Source organism: Chiloscyllium plagiosum, unplaced genomic scaffold, assembly GCF_037043375.1.
Source record: "Chiloscyllium plagiosum isolate Xiang-an unplaced genomic scaffold, Cpla_swu_hap1 HiC_scaffold_19, whole genome shotgun sequence".
NCBI classification, from domain to species: domain Eukaryota; kingdom Metazoa; phylum Chordata; class Chondrichthyes; order Orectolobiformes; family Hemiscylliidae; genus Chiloscyllium; species Chiloscyllium plagiosum.
Window position 1 is genome coordinate 65,658,359 of NW_028270157.1, and position 22,698 is coordinate 65,681,056.

At 44.2% G+C, this 22,698-nt stretch overlaps 1 protein-coding gene across 1 annotated transcript in view; it reads right to left on the reverse strand.

Annotated features, from left to right (window-relative positions):
* LOC122559483 (uncharacterized) overlaps positions 1–22,698 on the reverse strand; it is a 183,730-nt gene that overhangs the window by 4,906 nt on the left and 156,126 nt on the right. The window contains exons 53-59 of the mRNA XM_087996932.1: positions 21,967–22,296; positions 14,155–14,298; positions 13,452–13,487; positions 9,749–9,787; positions 4,115–4,258; positions 3,826–3,861; positions 2,689–2,727 (exon numbers count right to left, since the gene is read on the reverse strand). Of these exons, the coding sequence (XP_087853058.1) occupies positions 2,689–2,727; positions 3,826–3,861; positions 4,115–4,258; positions 9,749–9,787; positions 13,452–13,487; positions 14,155–14,298; positions 21,967–22,296 (768 nt within the window). The remainder of the gene's footprint in view (positions 1–2,688; positions 2,728–3,825; positions 3,862–4,114; positions 4,259–9,748; positions 9,788–13,451; positions 13,488–14,154; positions 14,299–21,966; positions 22,297–22,698) is intronic.

A 22,698-nucleotide genomic window follows, 5' to 3' on the forward strand; every position in this document is an offset into this window, starting at 1 on the left:
TTAGTATTTATGATATACAAGCCTTACTTTCCAAACTTGCCAACTTTACCATCTAGAAGGACAATGGCAGCACACACATGGAAATGTCACCATCTTCAAGCCACGCACTATCCTGACTTGGAATGATATTGTTATTCCTTCACCATTTTGGAACACTGAAGCGAGTAACTTACCTCCTGCCAGCTCAAAGTGCGCGTAAGGGACAAGTCAGGAGTGTGATTGGATACTGCCGACTTGCCTGGATAGTGCAGCTCAAACAACATTCAAGAAGCTTGACACTATCCAGGACAAAGCCCCCCAGTTGACTGGTACATCATTCATTCCCTCCATCACTGACGCTCAGTAGCAGCAGTGTGTACTAATGACAAGATGCACTGCAGAAATTCTTCAAAGATCCTCCGCACCTTCCAAACCCATGACCACTTCCATCTAGAAGGACAAGGGCAGCAGATACATGGGGACACCATCACCTGCAAGCCACTCGCCATCCTGACTTGGAAATATATTGTTGTTCCATCTCTGTCAGTGTCATAATCTTGGAATTCACTCCTAAACATAATTGTGGGTCTACCTACAGCATATGAACTGCAACAGTTGAAGAAGGCAGTTCACCTTGCCTGGGGGATGGGAAATAAAGGCTGGTGAGACAGCGATGCCCACATCCCATGAATAAATCAGGAAAAGAAGTGTGTGGTCTGTTATAGTGGCCCCTTGCCTAAGAATGACTCAGAGTAATTGTAACATATTTGGATGCCAGCAGGAAGAGCACATGGGAACATCGATAATGATGCACTGTTCAAATCTTTAATATTCACAATTTAGTAAATAATTCACTTCTTACCTCAAGTTAAGGGGTAGCTGGGGGTTAGGTGTTCAGAACTTATGAAGAGTTATAGTCAGATAAGTGGTGAGCATTGATTGGTTGTACCGGTGAATGAAGTGGATGTAGAGGTGGCATAAAAATGGAAGATAATTGTAAAACTGGTTAAATGTTGAATTCTATATGCCCCTCTGAGATAATTCACATTCACAAAGGCAGCTTCCACATAGGACTAGGCATTGTCAGGTTCCAGCTCATCACCATCTCACTCAGACCACCAACCTTTGGTTTTGAGTGAGCAGAAATTTTCTGATTAAGTATTCCCTTTAATAAGACAACACTATTGTCTTGTGTCTCTCCTGCAAATTCTGTCCTCCAGTCACTGAATCCCCTCACCCCATCCTGAGGCTGAGGCTGACCCTGGTAATCATTGAGTTCTATTTTGACCCTGAATTGAACTTCCAACAAGATATTTTCTCTCTATCCAGACAGCCTATTTCCATCTGTCTAACACTGCTCCCTTTCCACTTCAGCTTGTATGCTGTTGAAACACTCTTATCCATGCCAAATAGGGCAGCACGGTGGCTCAGTGGTTAGCAGCATTGCCTCACAGCACCAGGGTCCCAGGTTCGATTCCAACCCTGGGTGACTGTCTGTGTGGAGTTTGCACATTCTCCCCGTGTCTGCGTGGATTTTCTCCCGGTGCTCCGGTTTCCTCCCACATTCCAAAGATGTGCAGGTCAGGTGAATTGGCCATGCTTAAATTGTCAATTAGGTGCGTTAGTCAGAAGGAAAAGGGTTTTGGGTGGGTTACTCTTTGGAGGGTCAGTGTGGACCTGTTGGGCCGAAGGGCCTGTTTCCACGCTGTAGGGAATCTAATCTACTTCCACATTGATCATCCCAATGATCTCCTGGCTGAGGGGTGCCCTTATCAAGGTTTATAAAATCATGAGGGGCATGGATAGGGTCAAAAGTCAAGGTCTTCTTCAGAGGGTAGGGGAGTCCAAATCTAAAGAGGGTGAGACGGGAAAGATTTAAAAGGGACTCAAGGGGCAACCTTTTCACGCAGAGGATAGTGCTTGTATGGAATGAGCTGCCAGAGGAAGTGGTGGAGGCTGATACAATTACAGCATTTAAAAGGCATCTGGATGGGTGTATGAATAGGAAGGGTTTAGAGGGATATGGGCTAAGTGCTGGCAAATGGGATTAGATTGACCAGTTGGACCGAAGGCTCTATTTGCTGTGCTTTACATGTATGACTCTATAACAACTTCCCTGAAAACTGACAGTCAACACTTTGAATTTTCTAATATCACAGAACTGAAACTCTTCTGTAGCCAGTAATAATGTGGTGCTGCCAGAGGTCAGGACCTTCAGACAACCACGAGACTCTCTTAACGTTAGTGCAATCAATACAGCCGTAGTCTATAGGTTCCCGTCTCCTTCTGTACTCCTGGCAACTCCAAAATTCCACTCCGACTGCTAATCCAAAAGTCTGCTTAGTATAATGGCACCAGATTGGCAGCTCAGTTCAGTTGTATTCAGGCTGCAGCTGGTGGACTGTTTTCAGTCCTTTGGTGGTATCACAGCAGGAGCCACCCTCAGTCTGGCAGCACAGAGAGGGTGCTCTCTGCTTATACAGATGGGCAATAAGAGGACGTGGCTACAGCTGTTCTATTTCATAAAGGAATCTGACTGAGAATATTCGGGATACTTGACATGTTAAAGAATGGGACCGACCCCAACAGGACAATGGTGGTGGTGGTGGCGGCGGGGGGGGGGGGGGGGGTGTCCTAAGGCTTTTGACATTGCTTTGTAAAATGGTACCAGTCTGACATGTGAAACAGCATCCATTGTAAGTCACGTACCTGTTGACTGACGGAAGAAACCCTGATGAGGATCTGCTCCTGAAACACCAATGAAAGCCATGTCAGAAATATGTTCTGTGGGGGGTTGGACTAAAGATAAACACTGCACTCTGAAGGAGTGATCATGTTTAGCACCTACACCTCCAGCTGTATACTACATCAGTTCTGGTCAAGCATGTACTATGAGCGTTTAAATCAATGTCACTACCAATGCCACCCCCACACCTAATCCCCTCCAAAAACCAACTTTTTGACCAACAATTCCCATCCTAGTTATTCCTGAGATGGTATGTCATCTAACTTTGGTAATGTTGTTGGTGAACTACCATGGGTTATTTAACTATGTTAAAGGAAGCTATATAAATGCATCTAATACATTTAAAACTGAATGGTTAGATTATCTACAGTGTAGAAACAGGCCCTTTGGCCCAACAAGTCCACACCGACCCTCTGAAGAGTAACCCACTCAGACCCATTTCCCTTGGACTAATGAACCCAGAGGAAACCCACGCAGACACGGGGAGAATGTGCAAACTCTACACAGACAGTCTCCCGAGGCTGGAATCGAACCTGGGACCCTGGTGCTGTGAGGCAGCAGTGCTAACCACAGGGCCACTGTGCCACCCTTGAGATGAAGTAAAAGAGGAACATTGAAAGGACACTTAGCTATTGCCCAGCCACAATTTGTGGGTACGAGTTTTCCTAATTGAATGCTGGGCAAGACTGTTGCCTTGGGAGCAGGAGTAAACTATTTAGCAACTTGAGCTTACTCTTAAGATTGAATTAGGTCATGGGGGTTCTGTGACTCAATTCCATTTACTTATTTTAGCTTCCTGCTCCTTGATGCCTTCATCCACCATCACAGTTCTGAGGTTTCCAATTGTTCAGAAAACTACAGATGTTTGCAGGAAGAATTCTAAACTTGTCATGTTCAAAATTGTGATCAGGTACAAAATGGAATAGAGCTATTTATGTGGCCCAGGACCAGGGGACTTCACTGTGACAATAACCATTGTATGATTGAACAGAAAACTGTCCTGCTTGAGATTTATAATAAGCTATGAGAGAAATGGTGACAATAGGATGTGAGCCATAGGCAAGACAATTCACAGGTGGAGTTGTGTGAAATGCACTCACCTTATTGACTCAACCAAACTGGACGTATCGCTGAACCTGAAAGATAACACAAAACCTCAAATAAAGTCAACGCAAGAAAAATCAGCCAAAAAGAATTTTTATAGACCTGACTCATGAAAAGTGGACATGAAGAAAGATGCAGAGGATAGAGAATAGGAGCAAAGGGTCATGTCCTGAGACAATGACCGAAAGATATTTTGCGTCTTAGGTCCTGAGCCTCTCTTCTGCCTCCACCCCACCAAAATCACATGAGAATATCTGGGGTTAACAAACTGCGAAGTTCACCTACCTGCTGACAGATTGCAGCGTACCAGTCTGGAGTGACTCATTCCATACTGGGTCAGTCTGAACCAATCGACTCTGTACCATCCTGTTCTGTACTGTACCGGTTTGTACCGGGTTGGCCAGGGTTAAGCCAGTGGAATACCTGGAGCTGAGGGGACAGAAATGAACATTTGAAAATTCAGTGTGAGGTGACAGCAGGTACCACTGACAGCGATGTCATATGGACTTTGTCAGCCAAGGTGAGGTGCACAAGACATCACTTCAAATGGTAGCATTGCAGTGGCTTTGTGTTTAATATTCTTCACGCACTTCTGTTTGATTTTCTTTTTAAATGAAGGAACAGTGGGAACACCTTTCATTTGACAAGCCATTTGTGAATAGTCATGTCTTGTGATTACTACAGACCAGAACAATGACTGTCTGGCTGCTGTTCCTGCTTTGGAGGTTGTTTGGATTATTGAATCGATGCCCAACTGGGAAGGGAAAGAGCTCCCCAGCCCAGCTCTACAGATAACAGTGTAGCACCTGGATCCCTGGTGCAGTCTGAACACTGACTGTCCTGCTGAAGAATTCTCCACACTGTTTGCTGAGCAAGCTGTCTTTCTGTTCATAAATATGAGACCTTATCCTTTATATTTGTCTCTAAGAACTAAGACCTGTTGGCCAAAGGTTTTATTTTTCTGAAGTTAATCTCTGAAGAGAGAAATATGTTTTGTCCTTCACCGCGTGCACGTGTGTGTGTATTTGAATTACTTGGAAGAGTAAACATTTATATTTCCATACTGCAAATTAACCAGTTTTGTATCACCATTGAATAAGTTTTGCCCATAATTAATGAATAATTTTGAGTTTAATTGATGGTACTTTTTACTTTAAGTGTAATATAGAGAAGGCACATAATTGGCTATATACAATTCATTTTATCCTTTTCTACGTTGTGACCCTTGTTATAGTGGGACGAGAGAAGGACAGTAACTCTTCCAACGTAGTCATTATCAATCCATGAAATTGTTTTTTTTGTTGGGCCTGCTGTGCTTTTGGCACCATCCTGGCTGTTTCGTTCCCAACACAATCCTTTCTCACACACAATTCAATTCCTTATGGCATTTCTCAAAAAGCTTGCTACACTGTTCCAAGATGGTGGAGGTATTCCTGGATTTGGAATTGGTGATAGGCGATATAAAGGGCTCAGCAGATGTTATTCCCACAAAGAATTATTCCATCGCAGAGGGCAGATAGTGTTGCCTGCGAGCCGCTGCTGTCCACTTGTCAGCCTTCATTAATTTCTCCCTACGATTAGTGGCCACGTCCTTATCTGGCTCAGTGGTTAGCACTGCTGCCTCACAGTGCTGGGGACCCAGGTTCGATTCCAGCCTTGGCCAACTGTCAATGTGGAGCTTGTCTGAGTTGGTTTCCTCCAGTTCCCTCCCACAATCTCAAAGATGTGCAGCTTAGGTGGATTGGCCATGCTAAGTTGCCCACAGACTCCAGGGATATGCAGCCTAGGTACATTAATCATGGGAAATGCAGGGTTACAGGAATGATATGGGGGGGGGGAAGGTGGGATGCTCTTGGGAAGGTTGGTGTGGACTTGATAAGCCAAATAGCCTGCTTCCACACTGTAGGGATTCTATGATTAAGCTTTGGCATTGCAGCCAAATCTACCTCTGACCAAACATCTAGTCTCCTGTCTTTATGTCCACCTCTTTTAGCTTGGCGTAAATAATTCTGTCCAATTACTCCCCTGTGAAGAGTCTTGGGATATTTTACCAGGTTAAAGGTGCTATTTAAATGTAGTTCTCAATATAAAGAATGGAATGCCCGTCATTAGGTCAGAGGGAAAATGTGGAGCCTTCTGGCTAAGGAGAGCTTTCACTGGATCTAATCAAAATGAAAAGGAGTCGAGAGTTAGGTGTTTTGGAGGAGAATATCTTAGTGTCTAGGGCTCTTGTGGGACACTCCTACCAGAAAAGCCAGGTTCAAGTACCAATCTTTCCCACACATGGCTGAACAGCTTGATTAAAAATATTTAAAGTGTAGTTAAGTAAATGCATGAAGATTTCAGTTCATTACTTGTATGGTTACTGCAGCCAGAGGATATCATTTCATACAACAGACCTGCCACAAGATGCATTGGCAATACTCAGATCCTCAGAGTTCACAGAAACGAGTGACCATATTTACAATCTTTAAAGACTGAGACAATTACCTGATCTCTAGTGGCCAATCGCATAATAGGTGATAGCACAGGCCAACTCAGAACAGCTTACAAAAACACTCCTTTACTTCTGGGTCTTTATTTTGTTGTTAACTCATTAACTCAGGTGGGAAAAAAAAGGAAGTCTGAGTTGTAACACATCTACAATTCCAGCAGGGGGAGATCGTGGGCACATTCCATTTGTAATGGGCAAATTCTCCCAAAGCAACAACAAGGAAGATTGAGGAACTCTCTCCTGCTCTTTGGGACCTGGCGAATTCATCACCCATGCAAAGGTGTGGGCTGTTCACTTGGGAAGTTCAAACTCCCAATGGTAGAAATGCACAATCTGGACCACAATGGGAAATGACACAGAAAACAGAGACATGGGCTTGGTGTTGTAGACTTACCTGGACAATTAACTGAGTCGTCTTGCAGCGTTAATCTCGGGCCTCGACAGTGAGGAACAGTGGAAGCTGATAGGAGAAGCCAAAATCTCACCACACCTACCCCCCTGAGCCAACACTCTTCTTTCATTTTCTCCTGACAATACTCACCCTCCTCCCTCATCGTCTTCCCCGCAACAACACTTATCTTCTCCCTCTCTGCCTCTCACAACACTCATCCTCTCCCCTCCCCCCAGAAGATTCCCCCTCTCCTGACAACACACACCTCTTCTCCCTCCCCAACTACCCTTTTAAAAGGCATCTCAGATCTCAGTCTCGGATCTCAATTTAACCATTAATAGTGTTCATTTCAGTGAGATCCACTTCATTTCTTTTTCCAAATATGAACTTTTGCAGCCTTAAGATAGAGATTCCACATTCATTTACAAGCAATTAATTAGTGATTTACAGTTTTCTGGCATCCCAGTTGGCTGTATATTCCTTTATTAACAGGTTTAAAGCTGTTCTGTCACCATTGCTTCCCATTTCTTTCTTGCAGCTCTCTTCAATCCCCATTTTGCAGTTCCCTGCTCCCTATCAACATGTTGCACCAGTTGATGACGCACACCAGACCCAGCTGACAGAGCTCCTGTCCTTGGCAAATGGCGACCATTGATTCAGGAGTCTCTGGCAGCCTGCTGTAGAAGTTACTGTTTCAATGTGAGGAACAAGAGGATGGCCAGAGTGAGGGTAGGGCTGATCAGGGATAGTGGAGGGAACTTGTGCCTGGAGTCAGAGGAGGTCCTTAATGAATACTTTGCTTCAGTATTCATTAGTGAGAGGGACCTTGTTGTTTGTGAGGACAGCGTGAAACAGGCTGATATGCTGATGTTAAGGAGGATGTGTTGGAAATTTTGAAAAACACGAGGATAGTTAAGACTCCTGGGCCAGATGAGATATACCCAAGGTTACTACAGGGAGTGAAAGAGGAGATTTCTGCACCTTTGGCGATGATCTTTGCCTAGAGCTTGATGACCAGTGGTGCTCCACAGGGATCTGTTCTGGGACCTCTTGTCTTTATGATTTTTACAAACAGCTTGGATGAGGAAGTGGAAGGATGGGTTCGTAAGTTTGTTGACGACACGAAGAATGGTGGAGTTGTGGATAGTGTGGAGGGCTGTTGTAGGTTGCAATGAGACAGGATGCAGAGCTGGGCTGAGAAGTGGCAGATGGAGTTCAGCCTGGAAAAGTGTGAAGTGATTCATTTTGGAAGGTCAAATTCGAATGCAGATTACAGGATTAAAGCAGGATTCTTGGCAGTGTGGAGGAACAGAGGGATCTTGGGGTCCACATCCATAGATCCCTCAAAGTTACCACTCAGTTGATAGGGTTAGTGTACATGTGTTGGTTTTCATTAGCAGGGAGATTGAGTTCAAGAGCCACGAGATTATGCTGCAGCTCTATAGAGCCCTGGTTAGACCACACTTGGGATATTGTGTTCAGTCCTGGGCATCTCATGACAGGAAGGATGTGGAAGGAGAGGGTGCAGAGGAGATTTACCAAGATGCTCCCTGGACTGGAGGGCATGTCTTATGAAGAAAGGTTGAGGGAGCTAGGACTTTTCTCATTGGAGGGAAGAAGGATGAGCGGTGAGTTGATAGAGGTGTACAAGATGATGAGAGGCATAGAGTGGATAGCCAAAGACTTTTTCCCAGGGCGGAAATGGCTATCACGAGGGAGCATAATTTTAAGGGGATTGGAGGAAGGTTTAGGGATGATGTCAGAGGTCAGTTCTTTACACAGAGAGTGGTGGGTGTGTGGAATGCACTGCCAGCAGTGGTAGTAGAGTCAGATACATTAGGGACATTTAAGCAACTCTTGGATAGGCACATGGAAGATAGTACAATGAAGGGTGTTTGGGTTAGTTTGATCTTAGAGTAGGATAAAAGGTCGGCACAACATCGAGGGCCGAAGGGCCTGTACTTTACTGTTCTATGTTCTAACTCAGACGGCTGAGGTTCAGCGAGCACTGGGGCTGTCAGACTGACAACAAAAATTAACAGCAGCTGGAAACTATTTAAAACTGTTGGAATTAAACCTTCAGGCAACCTTTAATCTTGAGATGTCAAAACAGACAGCAGCAGCACTCAAAGCTGATGAGGGAATAATGGAAAGCAGTGCTTTAAACCCAAATGGCTCTGCTTTAAGTTGCCCTGACACTGTGGAGCATGAGAAAGAATTTGATCTCTTCATTGTGAAATTAATCTTCAAAATCAGTCAGTGGGAATTAAATATATTTTTAAAAGTCGCTGGTCTCCACGGTGATTGTAACACAACATAGAGGGTGTAGAGATGAGCATGGAAGCTAAACCCTGGGGTAAAATGGACATACAAACAGCTCACCAGATGTTGCTCTGCTGTGGGAAGGGTATTATTTAAATTGGAGAGAGTTCAGAAATGATTTACTGGGAATGGAGGGTTTGAGTTATAAGGAGGGGCTGGATAGGCTTGGACTTTTTCATTGGAGCCTAGGAGGTTGAGGGGTTGACTTTATAGTGGTTTATAAAATCATCTGGGGCATAGATAAGGTTAATAGCAAAGGTCTTTTCCGAAAGTTAGGAGAATTCCAAACTATTAGGCATATTCAGAAGAGAAAGGGATCCGAGGGGCAACGTTTTCACACAAAGTGTGGTTTCTATGTGGAACGAACTGCCAGAGGAAATAGTAGATGTGGGTACAGATACAATATGTAAAAGATATTTGGACAGGTACATGAATAGGAAGGGCTTAGAGGGATATGGGCCAAATGCTAGCAAGTAGGATGAGTTTAGTTTGGGAAACTTTGTCAACATGGACGAGTTAGACCGAAAGGTCTGTTTCCATGCTGCATAATTCCACAAGATGCACAATGAAAAGGACTGTTCAGAGGTATGTAGTACATTAACGTGTAGTACACTAACATTGAGATCTTTACTACAAGACAACAGGATTGAAGCTGGTCTGAGAAATACTGCAATATAAATGAGAAATCTAACAAGTGTTACTAATCACATACCTCATGGTTGACTGAAGGAAATTGGTTGAAGATCTGCTTCTGAAACATGAATAAAAAACCATGTTAGGAAGTGCCCACCTTCGTTTGGACAACACATCAGTTCCTGTTGGGTGATTAATGAAAGCATTTCAACCAACACGCCCACTATCACTTCAAAACCTAATCAAAACCTGGTCAAGCAGTCTCCTGAATCAATTCTCCCAATCCTTGTCTCCCTCTCAGCCTCCTAGTCCTGAGCTCTATTGCCCTCAGGAACAACAGTAGGCCATTTTAATCCATCAAGTGTATCTCTGCCATTCAAGTTCATAGTGAATCAGTACACTGACCCCATTTAGCTAGCTTAGTTCCATGTCCCTTGATACATTTGCTTGACAAACGTCTGGTAGCCTCAGTCTTCCAAGCAACCATAGCCTATTGGAAGAATTCCTGATTTCTCTGTCATATCTATGATAGTGGTATCATTTAGATTAGATTAGATTCCCTATAGTGTGGAAACAGGCCCTTCGGCCCAACCAGTCCACACCGACCCTCCGAAGAGTGACCCACCCAGACCCATTTCCCTCTGACGAATGCACATAACACTATGGGCAATTTAGCATGGCCAATTCACCTGACCTGCACATTTTTGGACTGTGGGAGGAAACTGGAAGAAACCCATGCAGACACAAGGAGAACGTGCAAACTCCACACAGACAGTCACCTGAGGCTGGAATTGAACCTGGGATCCTGGTGCTGTGAGGCTGCAGTGCTAACCATTGAGCCACTGTGCTTAATAAAATAAAATAAGATAGCTTGCAACCCGTATCGTGACAGAGTCATTGCATCATTTATTGGAAAATGTTGGCATAGAAACTTATAATAGTAAATATTGATGGTAATATTAGGCCCCAAATTGAAACAGCAGGGAGTTATAGAATCAAACAACACGGAAACAAATCCTTCAGTCTAACTCGTCCACGCTGACCAGAAATCCCAGTCTAACCTAGTCTCATTTGTCAGTATTTGGCCCATATCCCTCTAAACCCATCATGTACCCATCCAGATGCCTTTTAAATGTTGTAATTGTACCAGTCTCTATCACTTCCTCTGGTATCTCATTCCATACACGCACCACCCTCTGTGTGAACAAGTTGACCCTTAGGTCCCTTTTAAATCTTTCCTCTCACACCCCACCCTCCTCTAGCTTATCTCTCCACGCTTCAGGCTCTCTGCCTTTATTCCTGATGAAGGGCTTTTGCCCGAAACGTCCATTTCGAAGCTTTTCGGATGCTGCCTGAATTGCTGTGCTCTTCCAGCACCACTGATCCAGAATCTGGTTTCCAGCATCTGCAGTCATTGTTTTTACCCGATTCACCCCATCCAGCCCCAGACTATTCAGCCCCCTACTGCAAAAATTAGAATTAGAGAGTAAACACAGGGATTTCCGTAACCTCAGCAGCATTCTTTTTGTCTTCTACTCTTGTTTCCAAAGCACTAAACTGTTCACCTCAAGCTCTATTCCAAGCATGTAGCAACAAGTTTCAGACATTCCAGCACTACACTCAGAAATTAAGCTAAAACCACACTCCACACACAGCCCACCCCCTCTGCGTGAAAGAGTTGCCCCTCAGGTTCCTTTTAAAGTATTCCCCTCCCACCTTAAACTATGTCCTCCATTATTGGACTCCCCCACACCCAGGAAAAGACCTTGACTATTCACCCTATCCATGCTCCTCATGATTTTATAAACGTCTATAAGGTAACCCCTCAGCCTCTGATGCTCCAGTGGCAACTTATTCAGTCACTCCTTATATCTTAAACCCTCCAGTTTTGGCAATGTCCTTGTAAATCTTTTCTGCACCACCTAAAGTTTAACAACATTCTTCCTTATAGAAGGGTGGCCAGAATTGAATACAGTATTCCAAAGCCAATGTCCCTCACAGCCACAACATGACCTCCCAACTCCTATACTCAGTACACTGACCAATAAAGGCAAGAGGACCAAACCCCTTCACCACCACCCTGACCACCTGCGACTCCACTTTCAAGGAACTATGAAACTGTACCCCTAGGTCTCTTTGCTTAGCAATACTCCCCAGGACCCTACCATTAACTGTGTAAGTCTTGCCCTGGTTTGCCTTACCAAAATGCAACACCTCACATTTATCTAAATTAAATTCCATCTGCCACTCTTTCGCCCACTGGTCCATTTCATCGAGGTCCCTTTATACACTGAGGTAACCTTCTTCACAGTCCACTGCACCACCAATTTTGGTGTCATCTGCAAACCTACTAACCATTCCTCCTATATTCACATCCAAATCATTTAAATAGAATGACCCAGCACAGATCCTGTTATAGGCCACCATTCAGATAAACAACTCTCCACCACCACCCCGTCTCCCATCTTTAAGCCAATTTTGCATCTAATTGGTTAGCTCTCCCTGGAGCCCAACTGATCTAACCTCACTGACCAGTCTATGTGGTCAGTGTTGAATGTTTGGCTAAAATCCATATAGACAACATCTACCGCTCTGCCTTTATCAATCTCCTTTGTCATTCTTCAAAAAATCTGTCAAGTTAGTGAGACACGATTTCTCAAACACCAAGCCATGCTGACTATCCCTAATCAGTCCTTGCTTTTCCAAATGCATGTAAAGCCTGTCCCTCAGAATCTCCTCAACAACTCACCCACCATTGACACAAGGCTCAATGGTCTATAGTTCCCTGGCTATCTCTTAACACCTTTATTAAATACTGGTACCACGTAAGCCAACCTCCAGTCTTCTAGAACCTCACCTATGGTGGTCGATGATACAAATATCTCAGTTAGGGGCCCAGCAATCACTTCCCTAACTTCCCACAGAGTTCAGGGAAACACCTGATCAGGTCCCAGGGATGGTCTATCTTTATGAGTTTTAGACCTCTAGCACCCGCTCTTCTGTAATATGAACTCTTTTCAAGACATCAATATTTACTTCCCAAGTTCCATAGCTTCTATGTCCTTCTCCACTGTAAATACTGACATGAAATATTTGTTTAGTATCTCACCCATCTCCTACGGTTTTGCACATATATGGCCTATTCTCTCCCTAGTTATCCTTCTGCCCTTAATGTATTTATAGAATCCCTTTGGATTCTCCTTAATCCTATTTGCCAAAACTATCTCATGTCCCCTTTTTGCCCTCCTGATTTCCCTCTTAAGTATATTCCTATTGCCCTTATACTCCTCTGGGATTCACTTGATCCCCAGTGTCAATACCAGACATCTGCCTCTTTTTCTTGACCAGTCATGATTTCTCTTGTCATCCAGCATTCCCTACACCTACTAACCTTGCCCTTCACACTAACAGGAACATACTGTCTCTGAACTCTCATTACCTCATTTTTAAAGGCCTCCCACTTCCCAACTATGAATAGCGACCCTAATCAATTTTTGAAAGTTCTTGCCTAACACCATTAAAATTGGCCTTACTCCATTTTACAATTTTAATTTTTAGATCAATTCTATCCTTTTCCATGACTATTTTAAAACAATTATGATCACTTGCCCCAAAGTGTTCCCCCACTGACACCTCAGTCACTTGCTCTGCCTTATTTCCCAAGAATAGGGCAAGTTTTGCACCTTCTCAAGTAGGTACATCGACATACTGAATTAGAAAAATTCCTTGTGTGCACTTAACAAATTCCACTGTCAAAAATTTGTTTTATGACATGGGATTACCTTATTGACTCAACCAAACTTGATGCATCACTGAACCTGAAAGGCAACACAGAAGAAAATACTTTCAAAATAAATGTGTAATCAAAATTTCTTTACAATCTCAGAGTGTCCACAGAAGGAAAGAAACCCAGTACATTTATGAATAGTATCAACTGTGCACTCATTTCTAGGTCTTAATTGTGTTTTTCAGTGTCTTTTCCCCTCTGGACAGATCCAAGGGTTAGGTTGGGAAGACAGACTGGAGTAAAGATGGATCAGGTAGAGATGGCAGTGAAGGATTGTGTCTGAAGAGAGGGGAAGAAGAGACAGATAGAGATAGAGAGAAAAGACAGAGAGAAAGAGAGAGAGAGAGAGAGAAAGGAGAGGAAAAGAGAGAGGGGGAGAAAAGGAGGAGAAAGGAAGGAGAGTGAGAGAGTAAAAAGGAGAGAAAAAGTGTGAGACAAAAAGATGAGAGAGACAGAGAAAGGAAAGAGGGATAAAAGAAGAGAGAGGGAAAGAAGAGAGGGATGGATAAAAGGAGAGAGCGAAAAAAGGAGGGGGTGGTAAGAGAGAGAGAGAGAGACAGAGAGAGAGACAGATAGAGATGGATGACTAACATTTTCACTCCTAACGCCCTCAGATTCTCTGCCACCTCCATTCACCAAACCACATTCGAGCATCCTGGGTTAACAGCTGATAGTTTGAAACAAGTTGATTGACCTACCTGCTGGCAGATTTCATCGTACCAGTCTGGAACGATTCATTCCATACTGGGTCAGTCTGAACCAATCGATTCTGTACCATCCTGTTCTGTACCGTGCTGGTTTGTCCTGAGTGGATCTGGGCGAAGCTAGTAGCACTCTTGGAGCTAAGGGTGGAAAAAATACACAGCTTGGACTGTGTCAGCCACTGGGGGGCAGTCAAGGCATCATTTATGAAATCCACAAAAGCTCCTAATTCACCAATCCTGGATAATTGGGAAGATTTCAGATTCCTGGCCTGTTCAAGGATATTATGGCTGTGCCTGTCTTTGTCTCTGTTGGTGGCTGGCACGAAGGGGACAGCAAAGATCATTCCTATAAAGATTGTTCCAATACATGAGGCATCTATTTACTTTCTTCAGTCCAATCCTGATCTCTTGCACAAGCCCTACTTGCTTTCATAAGTTCATAGAGTCATACACACGGAAACAGACCCTTCAGTCCAACCAGTCTCCGTCGAAAATAATTCCAAACTCGACTTGTCCCACCTGACTTCTCCTGGCCCACATTTCCATATGTGAACCTCCCTGTGTAAAACGTTTGCCCCCACGTCTTTTTTAAAATCTCTCTCCTTTCACCTCAAAAGTATGCCCCCTTGAAATCCCCATTCTGGATTAGTGGTGCTGGAAAAGCACAGCAGTTCAGGCAGCAACCGAGGAGCAGTAAAATTGACGTTTGGGGCAAAAGCCCTTCATTAGGAATACAAGCAGAGTGTCTGCACTCTGCCTGTATTCCTGATGAAGGGCTTTTGCCCGAAACGTCGATTTTACTGCTCCTCGGATGCTGCCTGAACTGCTGTGCTTTTCCAGCACCACTAATCCAGAATCTGGTTTCCAGCATCTGCAGTCATTGTTTTCACCCCTTGAAATCCCTACCCTAGGGAGAAGATACCTTGTCTATACCCCTTATGATTTTATAAATCTCTATAATGTCACCTCTCTGCCTCCTACGTTCCAGTGAAAAATGTCCCAGCCTATCCAGCCCCTCCTTACAACTCAAACCCTCCATTCCCGGCAAGTTCCTGATAAATGTCTTCTGAACCCTCTCCAGTTTTATGGTATTCTTCCTATAGCTGTGTGACCAGAACTGGACACAGTACTCCAGAAGAGGCCTCATCAATGTCCTGTACAACCTCAACATGACTCCTCCATCATTGATGGCCATTTCTTTATGGCTCTATGCCTTAGATTTGCACTTCACTCTTAAACCTCTCCTCAGGAAAACCTACATCCCTGACCGACTGTTGGTCTCTATCTTAATGTTGGTTTCTTCAGCTCTGAGTGTATTGTTTTGTTTGATTACACCAGAGGAGAATCACCTTGGAATGCTCTGGTAGGTTAGAGGCCCTGTATAAGTGCAACCTGTACTTATAAGAACAGATCATCAGCCATTACAGGCAGAGTACATATAAGGTCCCTTTGGTAAATAGTGATTGACCACACTTCCATTGGGTCTCCCAATTAAAATACAAACTCAAAGGAGAATGAGTCATTGTCTAAATGGAGACAAATTCTCTCGACCTGCCAACCCTGCATTCTAGAGTTTTGAAAGTGAGAGGGTTTAGAAAAGATTTACAAGGATTAGCACTGCTGCCTCACAGCACCAAGGACCTGGGTGAGTGTCTGTGTGGAGTTTGCACATTCTCTCCATGTCTGTGTGGGTTTCTTCAGGAAGATCTGGTTTCCTCCCACCTCCAAAGTTTTGCAGGTCAGGTGGATTAGCGATGCTAAATTGCCTGTAGTGTTCAGAAATGTTCAGGCTACAGGGAATAGGGTAGGCCTGGGTGGGATGCACTTCGGAGGGTTGGTGTGGACCCAATCAGCTGAATGGTCTGCTTCCACATTGTAGGGATTCTATGATTCTATGATGGATGTTGCTAGGACTGGAGGGTTTGAGTTTATAAGGAGAGGCTGAATAAGCTGGGGTTTTATTCCCTGGAGTGTCGGAGGCTGAGGGGTGACCTGATAGAGATTTATAAAATCATGAACTGCATGGATAGGGTGAATAGTCATGGTCTTTTCCCAGAGTAGGGGAATCCAAAACCAGAGGGCATAGGTTAAAGGTGAGAGAGGAAAGATTTAAAAGGGACCTGAGGGGCAACATTTTCACGGAGAGGGTGGTGCGTGTATGGAATGAGCTGCCAGAGGAAGTGGTGGAGGCTGGTACAAGTACAGCATTTAAAAGGCATCTGGATGGTTACATGAATAGGAAGGGTTCAGAGGGATAAGGGCCAAGTTCTGGCAATTGGGTCTCGATCGGGTTGGGATGTGTGGTTGGCGCAGATGAGTTGGACCGAAGGATCTGTTTCCATGTTGTACGTCTCTACGGTTGCTCGAGAGACAATGGCTGTACTTAGAGTCATAGAGGTGTACAGCATGGAAACAAATCCTTCAGTCCAACCTGTCCATGCCGACCAGATATCCCAACCCAATCTAGTCCCCCCTGCCCACACGCGGCCCATATCCCTCCAAACCCTTCCTATTCATATACCCTCCCTCTAGTTCTGGACTCCCCCACCCCAGGGAAAAGACTTTGTCTATTTATCCTATCCATGCCCCTCATAATTTTATAAACCTCGATAAGGTCACCCCTCAGCCTCCGATGCTCCAGGGAAAACAGCCCCAGCCTGTTCAGCCTCTCCCTATAGCTCAAATCCTCCAACATCCTTGTAAATCTTTTCTGAACCCTTTCAAGTTTCACTACATCTTTCCGATAGGAAGGAGACCACAATTGCACGCAATATTCCAACAGTGGCCTAACCAATGTCCTTTACAGCCACAACATGACCTCCCAACTCCTGTACTCAATACTCTGACTAATAAAGGAAAGCATACCAAATGCCTTCTTCGCCATCCTATCTACTTGTGACTCCACTTTCAAAGAGCTATGAACCTGCACTACAAGGTCTCTTTGTTCAGCAACACTCCCGAGGACCTTACCATTAAGTGTGTAAGTCCTGCTAAGATTTGCTTTCCCCAAAATGCAGCACCTCACATTTATCTGAATTAAACTCAATCTGCCACTTCTCAGTCCATTGGTCCATCTGGTCCAGATCCTGTTGTAATCTGAGGTAACCCTCTTCGCTGTCCACTTCACCTCCAATTTTGGTGTCATCTGCAAATTTAATAACTGTACCTTTTATGCTCGCATCCAAATCATTTATGTAAATGACAAAAAGTAGAGGACCCAGCAATGATCCTTGTGGCACTCCACTGGTCACAGGCCTTCAGTCTGAAAAACAACCCTCCACCACCACCCTCTGTCTTCTACCTTTGAGTCAGTTCTGTATCCAAATGGCAAGTTATCCCTGTATTCCATGAGATCTAACCTTGCTAACCAGTCTCCCATGGGGAACCTTGTCGCATGCCTTACTGAAGTCCATATAGATCACATCTACTGCTCTGCCTTCATCAATCTTCTTTGTTACTTCTTCAAAAAACGCAATCAAGTTTGTGAGACATGATTTCCCATGCATAAAGCCATGTTGACTATCCCGAATCAGTCCTTGCCTTTCCAAATACATGTACATCCTGTCCCTCAGGATTCCCTCCAACAACTTGCCCACCACCGATGTCAAGCTCACTGGTCTATAGTTCCCTGGCTTGTCTTTACCACCCTTCTTAAACAGTGGCACCACATTTGCCAACCTCCAGTCTTCCGGCACCTCACCTGTGACTATCGATGATACAAATATCTCAGCAAGAAGCCCAGCAATCACTTCTCTAGCTTCCCACAGAGTTCTCAGGTACACCTGATCAGGTCCTGGGGATCTATCCACCTTTAACCGTTTCAAGACATCCAGCACTTCCTCCTCTGTAATCTGGACATTTTGCAAGATGTCACTATCTATTTCCCTACAGTCTATATCTTCCATATCCTTTTCCACAGTAAATACTGATGCAAAATACTCATTTAGTATCTCCCCTATTTTCTGCGGCTCCACACAAAGGCCACCTTGCTGATCTTTGAGGTGCCCTATTCTCTCCCTCGTTACCCTTTTGTCCTTAATATATTTGTAAAAACCCTTTGGATTCTCCCCAATGCTAGTTGCCAAAGCTACTTGTGGTAGCTGTCCAGAATTACTTAGATTCGAGAAGACGTTCCACAGATTACAAAATAGCAACTGAACCCAAGGAAGGCTAGCTAGTCTAACATCATAGTAGGCTAAAGATCAAAATCCATTACTAGGGATATGCTAGCAGGGCAATTAAAACACCAAAATATGACCAAGTAGAATCAACATACATTTACAAAAGAAAATGGTGTTTGGTTAAGCAGTTCAGAGAATGTAACTAGCAGGATCAAAAAGGGGGATGTGGCATATTGAGATTTTCCGGCAGTATTTGGAAAAACACCGCACGTAAAGTGATTCCAAAAAATGTGAACTAATGTATGTGGTTAAGGAGGAATATATTAACATAATGAGGTCCTGTGGTGCAGTGGGGAGCATCCCTGTGCCAAGTCAGGGGTTTGAATCCCACTCCAGGATTTGTTGATGGCAGATAAAGGTGTGTTTCAATACAGCCAAACAGGTTAAGCGTCAACTTGGAGAACCATCTAATCTTCAGCATCAGGTAGTCAGAGCAGGGGAGGGCTTGACTACTGACACGGCAATGAGAGCCTTTACCATTGCTATTCATAATTCTAAACTACAGCGTGTGTGCAAATGTCTATGTTGCCATAGCAACTCGGACTCTTTGGGAATCTGGTTGCTTAGTTGATTGGATGGCTGGTGTGGATTTGGCAGCATGTGGTTTGATCCCCATCCTGGCTGGGATGGGTTCAGGATCTGCCTCTCGGCCTTGGATTAAGGACATAGTGTTGTGGCTGGGCTTGCATTAGAGCATAGAACGTAAGACGAAGAAGATATTAGCATAGATGGAGAACTGTTTAGTGAACAGAAGATAAATAAACAGAGCATTTTCAAATTGACAGGGTATGCCTGCCAGGATCAGTATTCTGGCCTTAGTTATTTATATTTAATGTTAATAAATCAAATGGGGGGAATTGAATGTCACAGAATTCTTTGTCCTGGAAAGCTGTTGAAACTAAAACATTGAAAGTTTACAAGGAGGAGTTCGATATAGTTCTTAGGGCTAAAGGGTAAGCAGGATCAGGGTGTTGGATGATCAGCCATGATCATACTGAATGGTAAAGCAGGCTCAAAGGGCTGAATAGATAGGCCGGAGGCTGGGAGAACACAGCAAGCCAGGCAGCATCAGGAGGGACAGAAGTTGATGTTTTGGGTTTAACCCTTCTTCAGGACTGCTGAAGGGCTGAGTGGCCTACTGCTGCTATTTTCTGTCTAATTTAGGGTGAGGGTGAAACTAAGTGTTGAAGAAGACATAGAGACAACAGAGATATGGATGATCTTAAGTTGGGTGTGCAGGCAAGGATATGGAAGGTAAAATAAAATGCGGCAAAGTGTGAATTTAGCATATTTGTGGGAAACATAAAGGAGGAGATATTTTTGGGATGAGAGACCAATAAAGGTTTTCATTGAGAGCACCCTGGGAGTTGTTCCACTTGAGAAGGAAGCAGCAGTTCTATAGAGCCCTGGTTAGACCACATTTGGACTATTGTGTTCAGTTCTGGTCACCTCATTATAGGAAGGATGTGGAAGCTTTAAAAAGGCTGCAGAGGAGATTTACCAGGGATGCTGCCTGGACTGGAGAGCATATCTTATGAAGAAAGTTTAAGGGAGATAGTGCTTTTCTCATTGGAGGGAAGAAGAATGAGAGGTGACTTGATAGAGGTGTACAAGATGATGAGAGGCATAGATAGAGTGGATAGCCAGAGACTTTTCCCCCAGGCAGAAATGGCTGTCACAAGGGGGAGCATAATTTTAAGGTGATTGGAGGAAGGTTTAGGGGAGATGTCAGAAGTTGGTTCTTTACACACAGAGAGTGGTGGGTATGTGGAATACACTGCCAGCAGTGGTAGTAGAGTCAGATACGTTAGGGAGAATTAAGCGACTCATGGATAAGCACATAGATGATAGTAAAGTAAAGGGTATGTAAATTAATTTGATCTTAGAATAGGATAAAAGGTCAGCACAACATCCAGGGCCGAAGGGCCTGTACTCTGCTGTAATGTTCTATGCTCTATGTTCTTAAACCCAAAAGGGCAAAATGATTCACTCCTCTTTCTTTTGTTCAGCAAACGTTAAAATGAAGGTGCAACAAGATTAGATTAGATTAGATTACATTAGATTAGATTAGATTAGATTACATTACAGTGTGGAAACAGGCCCTTCGGCCCAACAAGTCCACACCGACCCGCCGAAGCGAACCCACCCATACCCCTACATTTACCCCTTACCTAACACTACGGGCAATTTAGCATGGCCAATTCACCTGACCCTGCACATCTTTGGACTGTGGGAGGAAACCGGAGCACCCGGAGGAAACCCACGCAGACACGGGGAGAACGTGCAAACTCCACACAGTCAGTCGCCTGAGGCGGGAATTGAACCCGGGTCTCAGGCGCTGTGAGGCAGCAGTGCTAACCACTGTGCCACCGTGCCGCCCACATAGCCAAAACAAGCCAAAATAAATTAGTCAAATGTTAGCTTTCTGTAGAAATGAACTGGAGCATTGCTGTCAAGGACACATACAACCCCTAAGCGTACTTCTTATGTTATCACTGTTAGCTTCAGCTGATTAGTTGCATGATGAGCAGATTCACAAGGGGCCCATTTGCCTCACTGAGGGTAATCTCTGGCTGCCTCCTCCATTAGCTACAATCCATTGCCATCTTAGAAATACAAAACTATCCGTGACATTGGGAAGGGCAGGGAATAATTTACCAGAATGGTGCCTGGGACAAGGAATGTCAGTTTTGTGCAGAGACTGCAGAAGCCAGAGTTGGTTCCTATTGATGGCAGGTAAAAGGGTGATTTAATAGAGATGTCGAAAATTAAGAGACGTCCTCACAGGATTAGTAACTCACTGAATGAGCCATCCTCCGTGATCCTTCCTGCCTGTGTCTTCTACCTTAACAGTTGTTACGAATGGCTGTTCACACCTTTGGTGCAGAGATGGATATTGGGAGGTATAGAGTATCACTGAGGACGGGTCTGACACACACACACACACACACACTCTTTTTTCAGGGAGCTAATGTCAGGGTCGGGAGATGATAAGTTACTTTTCATAGTGGATTGTGCTGTCTCGAGGGCAGTGGAGGTACATTCAATGGTCACTTTCAAAATGAATCGGACAAATACTTCAAAAGGAAAAATAAATTAGAGCAGCTGGGAAGAGTGGGACAAATTGGATAGTCCTCTAAAGCTGGGCTGAATGGTCTCCTTCCAACCTGTAAGATTCTACCATGTAATGGGTATCTGACGGTGTGTTGGAAAGGTTAGAGATTGGGATATTAATGACTGTGCCTCCTGGCTTCAGAGGTGCCAGCTGATATTACTTGGACTATGTCCAAAATTTCCAGTCGACTGGATGCACATTGGTAAGCTCTTTGGCTGTGGGGGGCATTCTCATGTTCTCACCCTCACCTGACATCCACGCGTTTCAGGAGTTGTCTTGCTCGGACGATAACTGGTATTTATGGTCCCCAGGCAACAGGTCAACAGGAGCACCCTCAGAAGGCACCCCGAATAAGATCAGTCATCTTGGGAAAGGCTGGGGTTAGTTTGAAACTGATAGTCTTCAGCTTTGCGTGACTTAGTACTCATTGGAAGCAGCCTTTCACCAGAACTCAAGTTAAAACATTACGTTTTACCAAAGTGACAAGTAACTGTTGCATTAGTGACCTACCTGTGGGCAGACTTGGCCGTACCAGTGCCAGTTTGCTGTGTCAATCTAGTCAGAAGCAATCCATCCTGTACTACTCCAGATCCTGCTGATCCCTTCTGTACTGATGCCATTTGTGCTGATCCTGCCTGTACTGATCTATTCTGCATGAATCCAGTTTGAATACATCCAGGCGCTAACACAGTGTGCGCCAAACCAGTGTGAACCAACCCATTTGCTGTCCATTGAGTCTGACTTGCTCCAGACTGAATCGATTGAGTCTGCGTTGATCCAGTCAGTAATGATCCAGATTGAATCAATCGATTCTGTACACATCCAGCATGAACTAAGCCACTGGAACAGAATTCAGCAAAATACATAGAAGGCTCAGTTATTTAAACTGTGATGTACAGTAACACAAAAGCACACAGAGCATCATATATTGAGGTGTGTGGTCAGTGCATCATTTAAGTATAATGAGAATCCTGGTTAAGTATTCACTGTGGCTCAGTGATAATTTAGTTCTGAACCTTGAAGGTTGTGGATTCGAGTCCCACTCTAGAGATCTGAGTCTGATGGTTTCCATGAAGGACTCTCCTTCTCAATCTCACCCCTTGCCCAAGACAGGTTAAACCACCTCTCTAATGAGAGAACAGCCATATGGCCTGGTAAGACAATGGTGACTTTGTTAATGGGATGTGCTTTGGGCAATAGAGTAATAAAACTAGCTCAACCTTGCAAAAAGAAATACTCCAT